Raw genomic sequence first — 18,141 nt, forward strand, 5'->3', positions numbered from 1 at the left:
ATGTCAATACTAAACAAAAGCATAATCCAAAGCCTAGAGATTTAATTGAAGCTGCCTAATTGAAGTAATTGAATGTGGCTAGGGCTTAGTCACATCACCTAAAAATATTATAGAAGTCATTACTTTTATCACATCAACATAGAAATAATATAAATTAATTTTAAACAACCATAGTCAACATCCTGATTAGAATTCCATTAGACTTTATAAAAATTCTATATCTTAGAAAATCTCAAAGACAAAACAAAAAGGTGTAAGAATTCAAAAGCACACAAACATACATACATATATATATATATTTCCCAATAAACTGATTAAGAGAGGGAGAGAAATGAAAGGAGCCTCACCTCACCTTCATAACTACAGTATATGCCTATATTATTTATATCACAAAAGTTACAGTTTGAGAAGCATAAGCTTCTCTAGTAATTTTTACAAATGGAACTTCCTTAGAAGCCCAAATCAAAGGCATACCAATTAAGAATGCACTCTTTGGACAAATATGACCATGGAGTCCAAAGTGCAGACAAAGATAATGCCCAAACCCAACTAAAAGCCTATTTCTATTATCCAAATTCAGGGGCACTAACAATGAATGATATCAACAATCTGTGAACATGCAGCTGAAGGAAGCCAAAGAAAACACTATTGAGCATTTAGTTCTCAAGTAAATAGCATGAATGAATTAAATGAAATATATACAAAAAGCATGGCAAGAACTTGCATCAACGTCTGATGATTCAATGAGAAGAGGGTTGGAGCAGCAGCAGATCATGCTCAATATTGAAGGCTGGAAGTTTTGGTTGCTCACCTTGAAATCTTATACCATTCATCATCATGGCCACAAAGCCTCTAAGTATTCCTTTTCAAGTCTATTTCCACGGCTTAACAGCCAGCTGCCTTTAGAAAGTTGTCGTATGGGCTTGAAGATGGTAGTTGAAAGAGGTGGGGATACTGTTGGACCTCAACTGAACAAAGCCTCGGAAGGATGTCCATGGACGAACGCCGGTTCCTAGGGAAATCTGAGTCAACAAATGGGTTTCCACTCTGCATTTTGATGAAATTAAGTCAGGTTTCACAGGAAATGGATAGTAAAAACAGTATGTGGCCATGGTTGATGTTGGTGTATGAGCACAGTTGGATGTATGTTCCAGAATACTCAAAGAGAGAATAGACAGAGAATAGTAAGATCTCAATTTCTATTAAGATGCTTTGATCTCTATTTTTCTCTTCATCCAGTATTAAATCAGATTAAAAGTGGAGTACATGATAAAGGACATACAATATTTACACTGAAGCGAACACGACGTCGTGAAGGCTCTTCCTTTTCTTGATTGTTGCCGCCATGGGTGGAAGTTCTACCTGAACGCTGCCCTTCACTTGGTTGAGAGCTTGTAAAACTGGATACCTTTTCCGGCTTTCCTTCTAAGAGGGCCTCACAATTGCCAGCCATTTCCTTGTAGGGCAAATTTACTGGGAAGGAGGAGCCTGATGTTCTTCCTACCTTACTTGATATAGAGGAAACCTGAATCATAGCTCGTTAATAGTAAAATTACATCTCTTATTTAAAAAAAGGCAAGATACATTAATTGAACAAATTCGATTACTAATAACAAGCAATCTGATTGATATTTTCTCAAGACGAGCAAATCAGTAAAATTTATGGTTGGGGAAATAACTATCATCCTGTTTCTGCTTATATTTCTGCAGACTCGCTTTTTATTCAGAAATAAAGATAAACAGACATCACTTAGACGTGTTAGAAGAAACTTAGAAATATAACAATTTAAGTCTTTACCCACAAAAATAGATCTCAAGAGTCTATACGGAATAAAAGTAAGAGAATCAAAATCAAGCCTTTATCATCATGTCATTGATCCAGAAAGGGTGAAATGGCAACTATATTGGTGGTGCCATCAATTCTACCACTAATCAATGAACTTGCATGGAAGAATGATAGTTCTTTCAATGACGTGGAGGGATGGAGATCGCATATTTGCATGGAAGAATGAAGTTTCCATCTTTTTTTCATTATACTAAACACTGTGCCCTAAGACTCCAAACCAAACTCCAGAAAGGTCCGTTGTCAATTTTCACAATCACTAAAAGTACATTCATATTTCCCCTTTCCTTTAACTTAACCCTCTTACTCATGTAGTTTGCATCTGCTATGATTCTTAATTACATTTGTAGAGATGATATATTGACCAAAATTTTATAGTCTCACACCTTATGCCACTATAAGGACTTTGCTGTATAGCATATTAACTTACCAACTTCATAAGCTCATCGGCACTCATGAGAGTTGGACTTCTCAAGGGCTTCTCTATCTCAAGATCATTTTGACTTTGAGGTTCCTCACATAAATTAACACTACCAACCTGCTAACCAAACAAAAATGTAAAGTTACACAACTTGAAAATAGTTGAAAATATTGGATACAAAGATGTATGAAGTGAAAGGGACCATCTCAAGAGTTCCGTCATTCTTGGGTCCACATTGATATATTTCTCCAGGTGTGACAAAGAACTGAGTTCCTAAAGGACAAGCATCATCTGGTAAAAAATCTTGAAGTAGTTGCTTTCTGATAGATGATAGCTCGTTCTACATTTAAGATAAAAAAATTAGTTACATCAACTAGAAATAGAAACTATGACAACCCATTTAGTAGTATGCTGAAATAATGTTTACTTCTGACTTATTTTCCAATGTCTGCAAAACTAGCTTAGCAAATGACTCTTTAGATTGGCTTTCACTAGTATCAACTGCAGAAAGTGACTTCACAGCATTTTCATTGTCTTCTTTTGAACCGTATATCTGCTTGGGATTGTCTTGTCCTAAATTAACTACCTGTAACTTGCAATCTTCTACCAACTTTACAAAAGGATCAACCTGATAGAGGTAAAAATTCATAATAAGTGGACGAGCATTACTCAAGAAAGAAGAAGATTACTCAAGTTAAAATCTCCAACTTTCTTTGAAATCCACATTCCTTGCAGTAGGACTAAGAAAATTCAAAAGTCAGATCAAGAAGAATGCACTTAACATCCAAAAAAGAGACATATTGATCTAGAAGATACACATTTCAGTATGACGTAATCAGAGTGGCAACAAAATTGTTACACCTACTGTTTCATTAGTAAGGGCAGCTTTAGCATGAGGTACAAGAGGCACAATGTTGTAAGCCTTTGATGTGAAGATGATCATCGACGTTGCCAAAGTAAAAAGGGATCTACGACGTGATGGCTGCAATTGCCCTGCAATTTGTAGAAGTCTCTTTTAGTTGCAGAGATGGCCTAATGAAGATCCACTCACGGTGATGAAAAATAACTTCCATTCAAATGCATGTGGAATTTCAACTTCATCTTTACTCTTTATTCTTACTAAAGTGTTGCACCACATTTAAACTCCCTAGGTTATAGCCTTTCTGCCATTTATATGTCGAGTAAATAAACCATAGATTTTTTTATTCATTAGAAAAACAGCTGTTTGTTTATAAAGGTAAATATATGGTCCTTATCTCTACAGCTATCCCATATCTAACATGGTATACTTTCAATGGAGTCGTTTTCGTGATTCCAAATGAAGATGATTGAAACTTATGGGATCTTAAAATAAAAGAAAGATATGATGCAAAATCATACAGTTTATTGCCCCGGTGCTTACCACAAAATTTCTAGATAATGAACAAGAATGGTACGCTAATTTTATAAAAGCTTTCTTGCAAAGTTTTTATATCACAGTGAGTTACTCATCCGTGACTCATCCTTGCTCTTATTTGAATGGGATTATAAATCTGGTAAGATTTCAGAAACTCAACAAAATGAAATAGAACTTTTAGATAGTTCTAGAATGTACTATACCTCCAGCAAGGGCAATGCTCCGCAAGGAAAATGCTAGTTGGAAACTTCGAATGAGTGTCTCGTGACTTGAGTGCTATTAATACAGCATATCATAAGGAAAAAGAAAATTAATATATGATATATAAGAAATTGTTGAGTATAAAATGAACTAGCAAATATCTATTGCATAAGCTGATATGTTAATATAACATGTGAAATAGGCTTCATAAGAGTTCACAAGAATCAAGAGAAATCTAGACTGAGGGTCACAATTACATAGCAACTTCTTCCTTGATTCCTGTGAACTCTTATGAAGCCTAATTCGATTGTATAACTAAAATGATGCATCTAATTGATTATTATTCGATTGTATAACTATAAATGACACGTCAACATCATTGTTATAGGAACTTTTCTGAATGAGCCAATGTCCTCTTCTTTCATAACCAGTGGCAGTTCACGATGCAGCCTTAGGAATTTAAATTTGCAACTACAAGATCCTCAACCCATAAATCATCATTTCTTCATGGAATTCATTGAAACTTTTCACATTCCATATTTTACTCATAAAAGCCCCTTTGAACTATCAAAATGTTAGTTAGCTCTACAACACTTCACAAGACCAATGAGAAGTGTTCTTATCCACACTATTAGATTGGTTTCCATTTCAAAGATTTTTCACCAGTTTTCCCACCTTAAGTTTTCTTCTCAAGTTCAGACAGTACAGTATTTACCCATTGAAAATCCATGCTTAACATACTAAACCAATGGATCAATAACTCATGGAAACAATTTTGGATCATAAAATTAATACAATTAAAATAAAATCACAATGTTATTCCACTTGAACAGTATACAAGAAGCAAATTTGACACATTCTTTTTTAAAAACACAACGAACAGAGCAAATTAGTAAATGGTATCCTTCAAATTTGTCAAAAAAAAGTCATACCTTTTCAAAAGAGAAAAAAATTCTAGATGAATAAAATAAGGGGAAAATCCCAAAGCACCTATCATTCAAAATTCATTTATTCTACATGGTCATAAAATATCTAGTGTCTTATCAGTGATGTCTTTACAAGCCAAAGCGTCTTTCAAACTGCACAAGATTTTATCTCTAGCATACCAATATACCATTAGCCACAATGATGACTGACACTATCATAGCTATAGTAATGGTAATCACGACAAAATGAACTTGACTAAAGAAAAGAAATATGGACTCTTATTGTCAGTTCCAAAGTATAGTATGGAGTATATTACTAAGTGTCTGCAGAAAAACATGTACTAATTCAATATATTGATTGAACAAACAGTACTGAAGTTACCTTACTCCGTGCAAACAGCAACACCAGGCAGTAAGTATGAGCAATTGCTTCATAGTTTTCAGGTTTGTTTAGAGGAGAGATAGATTGTGCCCATATTGAAGAGAGCAAATTGGTAATTTGGCGGCTGCTAAGCCTAAGAAACATCGTCTGAAGGTTTAGCCCCACAAAATGACAGTATCAGACAATGAAGAAATATACTAGAGGAATCTTTACAGAAATGGTAATAGAGAACGTACATACCGGTTCATTTTCTGAACTCCCCAAAGGTTTCTCATCGGCAACCACACTAGGTGGATACACTTTCACACTATAAGCTCGGCTGTAACTGGACTTTAGTCTATTCAATACCGTATTATTGTTGACCATTGGTTCTTCTCTAATTGACCCTGTAGCTCGAATTGATGGATCCTTTTTCACAGTGTAAACTCGGCTGTAACTTGACTTCAGTCTGGTCAAAATTGGGTCACTTTCAATCTTTGTAACCTGTTGGATAATAGGCTTTTCATCCATCTTCAAGATAATGTTCTCTTGTACAGAATAATGCTCGACTTTCACTTTCTGGAAAAGTGCTGCCGAAGAGGAAAACACAGAAACAGTTCTTGAGAGTGTCCTCTGAATATAAGCAGGCTTTGTGGTCTGGGGAATAGAAGCACGAGGGCGTGGGCAGACAGATGATGGAACCAGAACAACAGAAAATATGCGGTGAGCACCAACTCTGGTTTCATGGTCTGAGCAAACCATTGCCAGTAGTAATTGATGAAATAATGCTTCGGGAAAAGCCTGCAGCACATTTTATTAGTTCTTAAAAGGCCGGAGAAGAGGGGTAAAGAAAAGGTGATGCAAAAGATATAGATCGTGTGCTCTTGCCTTATCTTGGTATACCAAATTTGGTACAGATGCCACAATTTGAGCTGTACGGTAGACAGTAGAAATCAATGTTTTGGCCATCACAGGAATATTCGACAATTTTTCTAGCATTCCTGCCATCATCTCTAGAATCAGACTTGCATCTCCAACCTGAACCACATTTCAGGAGAATCAGCACTGGATCCATTACAACTCACAAGAATGTTCGGGAGTCAGAGAGATTATAAGAAATAAAAATTTTTCAGGAGTCAGAGAGATTATAAGAAATAAAATTTACTGTGGCTGTGGTGTGCATGTAGGCATCTATTCATGTGCAAGCAAACTCAACAATAATGAATACTGTGATTTTATAAATGCAAAAGACGTAAATGTAAAAAAGAACCTTGGCTATAAATAGGCATTGCCTTTGTTTGGAGTCTGTAGTTACTGGTTTGACAGGTAACTTTACCCAAGCAACATATGTTTTGGTAGGTATCTACAATGCCTAGAATCAGGTACATCAACTCCCTTACGCTAAAGATACTCAACTAGATTTTGCGAATCTCAAAATACCCATTGAAATTTACTTAGGGAAGGACATTCATAAAGATCAGATACATTTCTTCAGGTTGATGAAATATTCAACCCTTTTGGCAGTTTGACTCTATAAGCATTTGGTCAACAATTGGCATACATTTGTAAATGCCAGTTTTCCTTTGGCATAGTTAAAATAGAATTGCAGTATGAAGTCTATCCTTGATATGAACAATAAATAGTATTATTGACATAAAACTCCTTAAATTTCTCCATCATTTATACTTGTCCCGGGCTTTTTCAATCTTCTTCTTAACATCCTTGTGAAGCTTCATAATATGTCCAATTATTTTAGGAACATTGCATCATATTACAAAAAAAATTTAGAAAAAAGCAGCTCATAGCATATCTTCTTTTGTATACTGCAAATATGACAAGTAATTAGATATATCAAATGGCTATCGAAAAGCTATCAGAGGGCTATCCGCTTTTAAAATTACTACTTTTGCAATTTAGAAAATGTAATGACATTGACCCTATTATTATAAATCTTTTTGCTATTTTTACAGACACCCCGTTATTTTAACCCCTTCTAAATTCTGTAGAAAGACCAGGTGTAGGTGAATTAAGTAGTAATGAGTATTATTATGCCAAAAGTCAGTTGAGGCTGTTTTGTTAAAAAATAATCCAAATTCACATTATAGCCCGCTTTCTTTACGAGTCATTTGTTTTCTTACTAAAATTCTCCGTAGGTCTCCACTTTTGTCCTAATACTGCTTTCAACGTCATCTATTGCATCTTCATTTCACCTAGAAAATTAAGTTAAGTTAAGTAGGAAAGAACTGTGTAAAAGAAGTTTCTCCTTTGGTAATTCCAAACTCTACTGCATAGATGCAGAGTTTATTACTAGAAAAAAACTATATTGCCATTTTAGGAGGTTGCACATTTCCTTCCCATAAACCAAAATGTCATCAAAGTAGATCTCTGAAGGAGGTTGTAAAATGTCAAGATGAGCTTAGTTCAATGGTAATTGACATTGTCCTTCCATCCTAGAGGTGAGAGGTTCAGTCCCCAAATCCCACAATTGTTTTAAATAAAAAGGTTGTACAACCAATTACTCGGGGAATTTACTAGTCATTCAAGCAAGCCTCCCTCAGTCTTCAATAAAAGTTGCTTTCCATATGTCTGTAGGCCCTGTTCTGATATAAAGCTACCCACATTTCAAAACTAATTTAAGGAAGAGCACACCCATCCAAAGGATTACAAAAAAGCATCTCCAATTGGATAAAAGAGTTCAAGCTATAATTGCTAAGAGGTAGATCGTAGAAATTAGTATACCAATAAAGAGCCATAAAATGAGACAAATCAGTCTCTTCTCCAGAGATCTTTTTTTGTTCTAAAAAATTCTGAGGTTCCTTTCAATCCAAAACATCCAAGTAGCAGCTCGAATAAAATGTTGCCATAGTATGCATCACTTAATTTGATCATGGAGATCAAGTAACAGTGAAATCAGGAATCTAGGCTTAGGCTATAATTTGTAGGAAAAGAATCTTGTTCATGGCCATATTAATACACACACGCACACTCCAATTAGCTGTAAGGACTGTGAGTTCTGCGTATGAGCTCATACCTGGCTGAGTGAGCCTATTTATCTAAAAGGGCCATCCCAGAATGGGAAAGTTAGGTAGGGTACCGCGGCGCCAGATGAATGATCTCTCAACACAAATAGGCTGCTTACAATTCACTAGAGCTAGAGTTGAAAAACTCATTTAACAATGTTATTACCCAGTTATCTAGCACCTAGGACTCAATCTACTCTTCTCCTTAGAATAGTAGTGCCTGTACGGAGTCAACCTCCTCCTACAGCAATATTCCAGTCACAAAATGTACTTGTTCCTCTTGGTTGCATCCTTGTTTGGGTTGCACCATGAGTCTTGATTGTTATGTAGTAGAAGAAAACCTTTCTTGATATTCAAAAACTTTAAAGTATTCCTCATCCATGTTGCATTAATTGAATAAAATAGTTAACATACAGAGAGGATAGCCGTATCACAAACCCAACAGCAAACTCTAAATAGATTTTCAACAAATGAACTCATCGAACACAAACTGTCTCCAAAGCAAAACTATTTTGATTGAACCCTGCGAGCACCGCTCCTTCCCAAAAGCAAAATTTTAATTTCTGTAAACACCTGTTTTACCTCATTTTGCATTAATTGAAAGGTCACATAACCCAACAGGCTTACTTCGGCATCACTCATTTGGCCTGTGTCCCATTTGGAACATGTAGCATTTGATAAGTTCTTTAATTAGTTGTAGGCTATGTTGAGTTTAATAATCTGTCCTCTTCTTCACTAAGTCATTCGCTCTTTTCTTGATTTGTCAGCTGTCCTTGATGTCATTTTGAGGCTGATTGTGTATGTACTATATAGTATGTGAGCCCATCACTTGTTTCCATGGATAGCTCATGTAACTGCCTTGTTCAGATATTTGTCAATCTTGAAGATTAATGTCATGGCCCGACCTCTATGAGATAAAGAGAAGCTGTGGGCTGCAGATCAAGGTCCACTAACTATTCTTGAGATTTTCTGGCATTTTTTCTCACTAATGTTATTCCTTGCATTCGCTCAGTGAAATCATCAATGTATTTGAATAATTATGATACTAATCATATAGTAATTGTTCATAATTTGCAGGTATTTGTGGTCCTTCAGTAGTCTGCTCACTGTTGAGCACTATCTTGTATGCTACAGTGCATTTCCCCTACTCTTTTTAAGTAGCTTTTAGTTGGTCCCACCATGCAAAGATACTGGATTGTAGTTTAATACAAGGTTGACTCCTGTTTCCTTGTACTCAAAGAAACTCTAGAATTTTTACCCAATCACAAACCTATTCAACATTTTATCATCCATCAAACGAATCAATATTCATCTCAAACTTTGAGGCTTCAGATTGGTAAATACCAAAAGGTCCTCTTCTTGGAATCTTGGCTGTTGCGATAGCTCACCCTGAATATCCCTCTCATCAGGGCTAGAGATTATCCGGGTCACCTCACGTTATGGCTGAAAAATGATATCAATTTATTCCTCCCTACCTGGCTTTTTCTGCTAGCTATCTCAAATAAATACTTTCCCACCATACTTCACGCAGAAGCCAAAAATACAACTGTGATCTTTATCAACAGTAATGTGGGGATGTTATAATGAAGTGGCCTTTATACAGGTGTTTCAACTTATGGTGTGAGTAAAGAATCTTTAGTTACCAGTTTGGTGGGGAACTTTGACCAAATAACCGCTCTTGACAAAACAAAGGAAAAGATAACTACCTTTTTCGACAACTCCACAAGACAAGCATCAACTGAAGCTTGGTTTTTTTGGTTCCACTGTACAATTTCTGCTCCCAAGTTTGCATCATCAAGGGAGCAATGTATACTTTTGCGAAGATGCCTCATCATATCACTTAGTGCACCAATTATGGCCACTGATGGTTGGGCATCAGTACGCTGAACAAGAGAGGTGGCGGCATTAACAATGTCAATCTGCATGGCAGGATTTTTTAGAACATTCTTGTGATCTAGGTGCTTGATGAGAATTGCAAGCATAAAGTGGGAGTTGTGCCCTGTACCAAATAAATGAATCTCATAAGAATACATGGGAAGAAGTAGTTTAGATCTCAAAGACACCAACTATAGAAAAAACTTAAAGGAAAATAATACCTAAATTCTCCATCATTAACTGCATATCAAGCAAGACAGAAAGACCAAGCCCAAGCTTTGGAGACCAAAGATTTCCATTATCAAAATAACGAAAGAAAGATTCCAAGACATGTCGCATAGTTGTAGCTTCTTTCGCCAACTTAGCAATGTTACGTAGGCAAACCCTAGACCAAAATTGTGGGTTCTGAGCATCTTCCCTGTCAGATATATGTAACTCGTAAGAATGATGACACTTGTAAGATTGATATGCAAATATAATAATGGACTTCTGAGACATGGACTTACAAAGATACAATGATTTCTCCCTTTTCAGTTACTATCATCCTCCATGAACACATCCTTGTTATGTGTTCACGTGGATGGGTAACTAATGCAGTGGCATCCTGAGTATCCTGTCTGGAAGTACTTTCAACATCCCCATAATTATCCAAGACAACAGAAATAACCTAATTCATGGAAGGTGAAAATCAACTAAATTTTAGATAAAAGTTTATACCACCAACAGAAGAAATAACGATGAATAAACAAGTGAATATCTAGACCATATAAGTACTTTTAGGGATTAACATATTTATCACAAGCCACAACCATAAGAAAGTTATCTAAAATATAAATCTTGCTTCATCATGCCTATTCAATTTGATGTGATATAGCAAAGAACAAAATGTCGGTAGAAACTGGTAAAAATGTTGTATTAACTTTGGAGATTAACAGAAAAATATAAATATTTGATAAATGCAAAGTAACTCACATTGTCAAATTCTGCTGATACGTTGGAAAATTCACCCATAAACCAAATCTGCGGATTAAATGTACTCAGATAAGCAATTATTGTGCAAACTAACAAGAAAACAAATATGGTCCTCCAACAGAAATGGTTGCATAAAATGGGAGCTCCGAAATGCCACCTAAATGTCAAAAGGTACGTAAAGAAACAGACAATGGAAAATAAAAACTTTCGCTCATGACAACTTGTTTTTGGGTTTTGTTTCTTTTGTGATATATAATTAAATTTGCCTTCAACCACCAGCTTAAGCTTTTGGGTGCTTTGGTGGTTTAATATGGTACCAGAGTAGGTGGTTCAAGAAGGTCATGTGTTCAAGCCCCTGCATTGTTATTTCCTCCCCGGTTCAAATTAATTACCACTTGTTGGGCCTTTCAAATATTTTCAGCCCACAAGTGAGGAGGAGTGTTGTGATATATAATTAAATTTGTCTTCAACCACCGGCTTAAACTTTTGGGTGAATTGGTGGTTTAATAGTTTCGTATTCAAGAAAATATTGCTTCTGGATACTCTCATTCAGAGGTCTTAGAGTCCATTCTGCTTTATTGTCCCTCCCTGCCCCTAATGCAGATGATGCCCACCTCCAAAATAATATGTCCACTTGAATAAAACAGCAGTCGAAGCTTTTAGCAATTCGAAAAAAGCAATACTTTGGATAAATAGTTGTATTTGTGCTGATATTCAATTGTTCAGGTCAACATATATCGGCTCCAGAAAGATGGTCTCAAAGGTCCATCTTCCAACCCAAAATTTCAGCTTCAGTGAGTCAAAGTAGGGCACATTTCAAGGGTACTACTTTGGTGCTTGATTTTGGAAAGTATTTTTCCACTTTGATCTTCAATGCATATGCATATTAGGAGGGAAGATGGAAGCTCCCTTTCCTATGTAATCTACTAACTTTATATGTGTTTTTCTAAACTGCATATTTTTCATTGAAAGGAAGCTTTCATAGACCTGAAACTTCATTTTTGTTCAACCCAATTATTCTGAATCCTCCCAACTACTTTCTTACCAAAACCCAAAGACAAGTCTCAGACACCTTTTCTGATTCGAATGTCCTTTGAGGCTTATGTCAGTTAAGAACCAGGACCTTACAAATGAAATTTTACTGTGCTTCATTTCAAGATAATTTTTCCGCTCTATCATCCAATAGACAAAAGTAGTATAGATTCAAAATCAGTCTACTGACGTTGTAAGACCAACACTTTAAATACGTACACAGATAAAATAAATAGTAATACATTCAAATAAATGTAACACAAATTACCATAGACGAGAGGGCTTGAAGGCCAGCAGAACGCATTTGTTTTTCTCTCCTTTCCTCCCCTGTTTCTTGCGTTAAAAGGCAAAGTTTGGGAATCATTCCATCTAAGTTAAACATATACGTACCATCCCTCTGCGTGGTCAATAGAAGTACATAAAAATGATGAGAACATACAAAGAACAAGCTAAGATAATTCACCACATCCTTCCAAAAATAGACCAAAGAACCATATAAAATGTAAGCTACCAGCCTCGAAAACCTTACTTGGTTATTTATGAAATCAAAGAGAGCTTGGCATCCTAAAATTCGCATTTCATCATGACGAGCTTGATCTAATAGAATGTGGATGATGCCAAGCAAACTACTTGCAAATAAAGGCCTGCAGTAGTTTTTTTCTGATTACAACTTTCATATGCATGTAAGTAATACTTATCAGATCGGGAGACATCACAAATTAATAAGCATGCTTAATTCTCCACCTAAGATTTCCACAAAACTTAGAAGAAAAATAACGTAATATGTACCCTTGTCAGTCCAAGAGGTAATTATGGTGTTTTTTAACTTAAAAATAATAAAATCATTTTACACATGAATGACAAATTTTCAATAAAGAAGCTAAAAGATGTATTGATATGAAATCCAATCACAAGGAAAATACTTGTGTGAGGAAAAAAAAAATTGGGGTCAAGAAACCAGACAATTTACACAAATACACAACTTCATCCCTTATCTATATGTTACAAAAAGATAACCCCAACTGTTGAGATGATCTGTTCAAAAGTAATGGTAAAAAACATGAAAACATGAAGGCTAAAATACCATTTTGGTCCCTATGCTTGAATACATTTAATTTTAGTCTTGTACTTTCAAATGTCCAAATTTAGACCTTGTACTTCATTAAATCTTAAATAAGTCCTTAGTGTTAATTGGAAGCTAATTTTAAACGAACTTTGTAAGATGATAATAATAGAAATTTTCATTCAACAAATTATACAAGGTGAATATGTTTTCAAAATCTATAGAGTGACGGTTGATACAAATAATATTTTTTAAAAAATTGTTTTAATAAACTAAAAATCGAAACTAATTTTAAGATTTATTGAAAGTACATGATTAACATATGAAAATACATGAGACTAAAATAGAATGCGTTTCAAAGAACAGAACCAAAACTGTGTTTAACCAAATATTTATTTCCCATGCCCTACAACTTTTAACCAATTTGAAAATAGGAACAAACGTGAATTATGGTGGATCCTAGAAGCTTAGAAAATGTGACACTAGAGTGCAAATACAGTTAAGTCACCGTGTTTTCACTCATAATAAACATTGTACCATTTTCCACATATCTTTGTCAGCAATATTATTGTAACCCAAATATACGTCAGGCTCAATAATATAAAAGGCCAAGTTGATCATAATGCAAGTTTAAATAGAAGCATCAAACACTAAGCAACAAGAAAATAGGAGTAATCCCATCGCTCATAGAGCATAGGAATTCGTAAGACTTGCAAAATTATCTGCAACAAGAAGTATTTTGAACAAGGAAGAAATTCCTTTGTTTTGAATGAGGGAAGCGGGTTAAGATATATCTTGTGTCACAGTTGAGTTCGTTTGGTTGCCATGAACAAGTTCTAATAGCTTTAGAAATCATTGATACAACTGAGATGTAAGTCGTATCAGCAGCTTCCACCACTCAACCATATCTAGCTTTTCTGATGCAAGTTCTATAAGATACAGGAAACTGGTTTTTTCTTAATAAAAAAATGAAAGAAAAAAAAAAAGAAAAATATTAACAAACAATCATAAAGAGGAATTAGACCTAATCAAATCCCAAAGATTTTCAGTCAACCTTTCCACCCCCACAAAATGCCAGAGTTTCTCTCAAACCAAATACCCGAAAGGGGAGGGGGGGTTGAACTGCCAAAAATACCTTTTGAAATAAGCTAACCCCAACAACTTGAAGGTTGGGTAGGGTCAATTTTTTTCTATTTTTGTTAGGTTCGGTTCAGCAGGGCCTTGGTTGAATAATTCTTTATGACCCAAATTACAATATATTCATACATACATACATACATACATACATATATACATATATATGTCTTTGTTTAATATTTGACTAACTATGAATTGATGAATATTTAATGTTTTTCTTTTAAGATTGTTACAATGTTTGTTTTTATTTAAAGTTGGTCATCGATATCATGGACATTTGGTATTTAACATTTGAGTTTTATGAGTTTTTAATTATTAATCGTGTGTTGTAAATAAACTTAAGTATTGTAATTAATAAAAAATAAAACTTGAATTTTAAGGATTGGGTTGGAGATCTTGTTTTGGACTTTCGAGTAGACAGCCCGATCAACCTAACAAGCCCCTCCGACCCAATCCGTGTTTAGGAATAGAGCACGCATGGGTTTCTCTCCCGCCAAAAAACCTTCCAATAATAGGTATTTAGCCTATCCGGCTATCCCCAGTAGGCAGTAGAGCATTTAATAAACTGAAAGAACATAGGAATACCTTTGGCAACCGCAGACTAAGGGTTCTTACAAGAGCCCTTAAAACCTACCTCCTGAGACCCATTCAAAAGGGTAAGGCTCATACCTACTCACAATACTCCCTTTTCATGAAAAATCAAGTTCTGAATGAAACGCCATAACCATTTCACCAGGAGAGCATCATTATGGAACTGTGTGTTCCCGATAAATTGGCTCCTACTATACTATGCAAAGGGTTCAAAACAACCTCCCACTTAACTAAGGAGGCTTCTTCCCACAAAAATTTCCTCATCAATGTTTCAAAATCCTCACTAATTGAGGAAGCATCTTAGAAAGGAAAAGGAAGTATAACAGGATTCCACTCAACACTGACCGAATCATATTCAATCTTCCTATTTTAGAGAAGAATTACATACTAAAGTATAATGGGATTCAACTCAATACAAGAAAGTGAATATGATGTTTAAAAATTTCACTCCACTAAAAGATTAAATAAGGAACTCACATTTGCTCTTTACAAGAGCTCAACAACTTTCTGCAGATACATATGATGACTTTAACAGAGTGAAGTTGCTCATTTCTCAATTCCCTGTAAAATCTTTGCTCAAGATAACTCATGATCTGCAAAAAAGAAATTAAATTTCATGAAAGTATCAAATGATTAAGGGTTAAAATAGGGGTGTACGAACGATAAATCAGGAAAGTACTGTGGCCCCATAACCAAGGGGCCAAGCAGTGAGTCTATAGTAATGACAAAAAGCTGTATTGTGCCAAAAGAAAAGGTAAAATTGAAGACACTCGTACAGCAAAAATCAAACTGGGAAATAAGCATTAATGGGGAAAAAAACATCGTTAGAATATTCAAATCGAACATTTGACAAGACTAGGCAAATAGTCTCAATGTTATAGACCATGATTATGAAAAGACTAAAACGTCCAAATTTCACAACTAAGTTTCCTACAAACCCTCCAATTATCAACTCCTACATTATATGATTCCCTCAAAGGGAAAAATGAAAAGTGCAAAATGCTTGATCGTATCAACATAGTTCAGCACTTCATTCTCCAGGTTAATGAGATTTCATGACCTCCTTGTCAATAACAGTTAAAGTCACACAACTATTGTTACACATTTTCTTTAACTTCAGTTAAGTGAGGTAAAAAGGGACAAAAAGGGACAAAAAAGAACAACGGTAAATAATTCACTTTCAGGTGAGTGGCACCTTGGGAATACGAAAAGGATTTTTGGATGCATATTCACATAATTTACTGATTTTTCTGTCATTAGGTACTTCATCCTGTCATAACATGAAAGAGAAGGATCAATTTCAGAACATATTCTCAGATACTTAAATAGAAAATTGAACTTAATAGGCCTTTTAGGAACAAAAAAAAAAACACTCGCACACCTTTTTATTTTTTATAAGGAAAAATCGAACTTAACAAATGAAAGAATTCATGGGCGTTCAAAAAGGAAAACATCCGCATTCATTATAAGCTACATGTGCTATATAACAAAAGCTAAACCTTAAACAAAGAAAAATTGGTGGCATATAATTAGGTTCAAAGTAAAAATGCCTATGTAAATTGCAATACAACACTGACTCATTAATAAATATTGTTGTTAATAATCTAGTAACTAGTCCTCTTAGTCGTAACAAATTATATAGTACAATGTTGAGTATACAGAAACCTTTTAGGAAAAATGGCTTGAAAGATTAAGCCAGGGGGTTGGGAAATGATTTATCCCTTACTGATCTCTTCTGCAATAACGTCCATCTTCGCTTGAAAGGTTATGCATATAAACAAGCTTAGAATGTAAAATTTTGCCTCTCCTATAAAATCCCTAACTCTACCCAATAGCAAATCCAATCTCAGCCACCGATCCATGGATCAAACTTTAAGAAGCAAACGCTGGAAAAACGATACAATATAACAACTTGGCCAGAAAATGTGGAAGTTTCTTCTGTAATAACGTCCATCTTCGCTTGAAAGGTTATGCATGTAAATAAGCTTAGAATGTAAAATTTTGCCTCCTATAAAATTTCTAACTCTACCCAAAAGCAAATCCGATCCCAGCACCGGTCCATGGAACAGACTTTAAGAAGCAAAGGCTAGAAAACCGATACAATACAACAACTTGGCCAGAGCTCGACTAAAATGAGTATGAGATCAACACATATTCCTAACCAAAAAATCATTGCAATTGACAAAATTCCAAGATATTTTTGACAAAGGGAGAATAGATAGAGAACCTGAGAGCGAGGAAAGATATCCGAGAGCAGCTTCTTATATCGCTTAATGGGATGTCTCGACCTCGCACGCAATGCAGGGCAAAAGAAACACAAACTTTCACACACGGGCATCATTACTTGACCCGCAACCGTTCCCATGATTGTTTCAACCCTAAGAATGTGAAGAAATCCCAAATGGCGCCGCTCAAAAACATACAGATACCTCCGTCCGCAACTCCGGTGGTAAAAAATCGTCGTTCAGACAATCGACAGAATTCGAAAAAATTGTAATGAAATTCTTAGCAACGGTGCTTGGGGAGGAGGAGCCGCGGTGGTTGTATTGAATGTCCCTCCGGAAATTAGTGGAATGATTGATGTCCGGTTTAAGAGAACGATAGCACCGGATCTCCAAGGCCTCCACCGAACAAAAGATGACGGAACTCAAAGCCATTTTATACCCTTCTTCTTCCTTTCCCTCCATTTTCGGCTATATATATGCTTTCATCATCGTCCTGTTTTGCACCACATCCCCCGTAGCTGTTATTTTGTTTTTGGCCAACGTACTTTGTTGTTATAGACATAACCATTCTTAATTTTTTTTTAATACCATACTATGCTCTAAATTGAAATTTAGGTAAATTAAATTACAATAGCTAAAGAAAAAAAATATATATATGAGTTAATTTGTTTGTTAAGGGACCATGTGGAGCGTATTAGGATGATTGGTTTTACATTCTTCTATGATTGTTTGTTTGCTTGCTCTGTGATCAAGTTATTGTGCAATTTGTACGATTTAAAAATTGGTTCGAGCGAAAGGTAATTAAATTTTGAGACAAAATAGCTTAGTAAGCCTCGGCCTCAGCCAATGATGAGATTGAGACTGACCTTCTCTATTTAACGATCAAAGCATATAATGGTCTATTTGGATCATAGAAAGATGATGTTATGGGTTAAAAGCCCAAACCATCCTTCTCACCTCGTCCTTGATAGTACTGAGCTAAAATGAGGTTGAGGTTGATCTTCTCCATTTGGCACACCTAGACCTATTCAACTTGAGAGATAGTTTATCACATCTACGATTATAAGACTCGTATCAT

General features: G+C 35.3%; 1 protein-coding gene across 4 annotated transcripts; it reads right to left on the reverse strand.

Moving 5' to 3' along the window:
• Positions 1-294: 294 nt before the first annotated feature.
• LOC103499940 (protein SEMI-ROLLED LEAF 2-like) lies at positions 295-17,588 on the reverse strand. 4 transcript variants are annotated; one of them, XM_008463092.3, is made up of 19 exons: positions 17,066-17,588; positions 16,034-16,108; positions 15,316-15,431; positions 12,577-12,691; positions 12,316-12,444; positions 11,016-11,063; positions 10,550-10,710; positions 10,265-10,461; positions 9,875-10,167; positions 6,037-6,186; positions 5,410-5,949; positions 5,170-5,316; positions 3,864-3,936; positions 3,130-3,257; positions 2,692-2,892; positions 2,467-2,604; positions 2,274-2,381; positions 1,283-1,525; positions 295-1,047 (listed from the first exon to the last, which is right to left on the reverse strand). In XM_008463092.3, the coding sequence occupies exons 1-19, from the start codon at positions 17,201-17,203 to the stop codon at positions 886-888; spliced, it is 3,162 nt and encodes a 1,053-aa protein (XP_008461314.1). In that variant the 5' UTR covers positions 17,204-17,588; the 3' UTR covers positions 295-885. The 4 variants fall into 4 exon arrangements, with proteins under 4 accessions (XP_008461314.1, XP_050944149.1, XP_008461315.1 ...); XM_051088192.1 differs by lacking the exon at positions 2,692-2,892; XM_008463093.3 differs by lacking the exon at positions 16,034-16,108 and having other exon boundaries at positions 17,066-17,587.
• Positions 17,589-18,141: the final 553 nt, after the last annotated feature.

This window comes from Cucumis melo, chromosome 1 (genome assembly GCF_025177605.1).
Source record: "Cucumis melo cultivar AY chromosome 1, USDA_Cmelo_AY_1.0, whole genome shotgun sequence".
Taxonomy (NCBI): domain Eukaryota; kingdom Viridiplantae; phylum Streptophyta; class Magnoliopsida; order Cucurbitales; family Cucurbitaceae; genus Cucumis; species Cucumis melo.

Excerpts from the sequence above, each read along its gene's own strand:
- LOC103499940 (XM_008463092.3), bottom strand. The coding sequence starts at position 17,203 with ATGGGAACGGTTGCGGGTCAAGTAATGATGCCCGTGTGTGAAAGTTTG. Across the intron at positions 16,109-17,065 it reads ATATCTTTCCTCGCTCTCAG|GATGAAGTACCTAATGACAG; the intron begins GTTCTCTATCTA and ends ATGTTATGACAG. Across the intron at positions 2,605-2,691 it reads CATTGGAAAATAAGTCAGAA|AACGAGCTATCATCTATCAG; the intron begins GTAAACATTATT and ends TCTTAAATGTAG.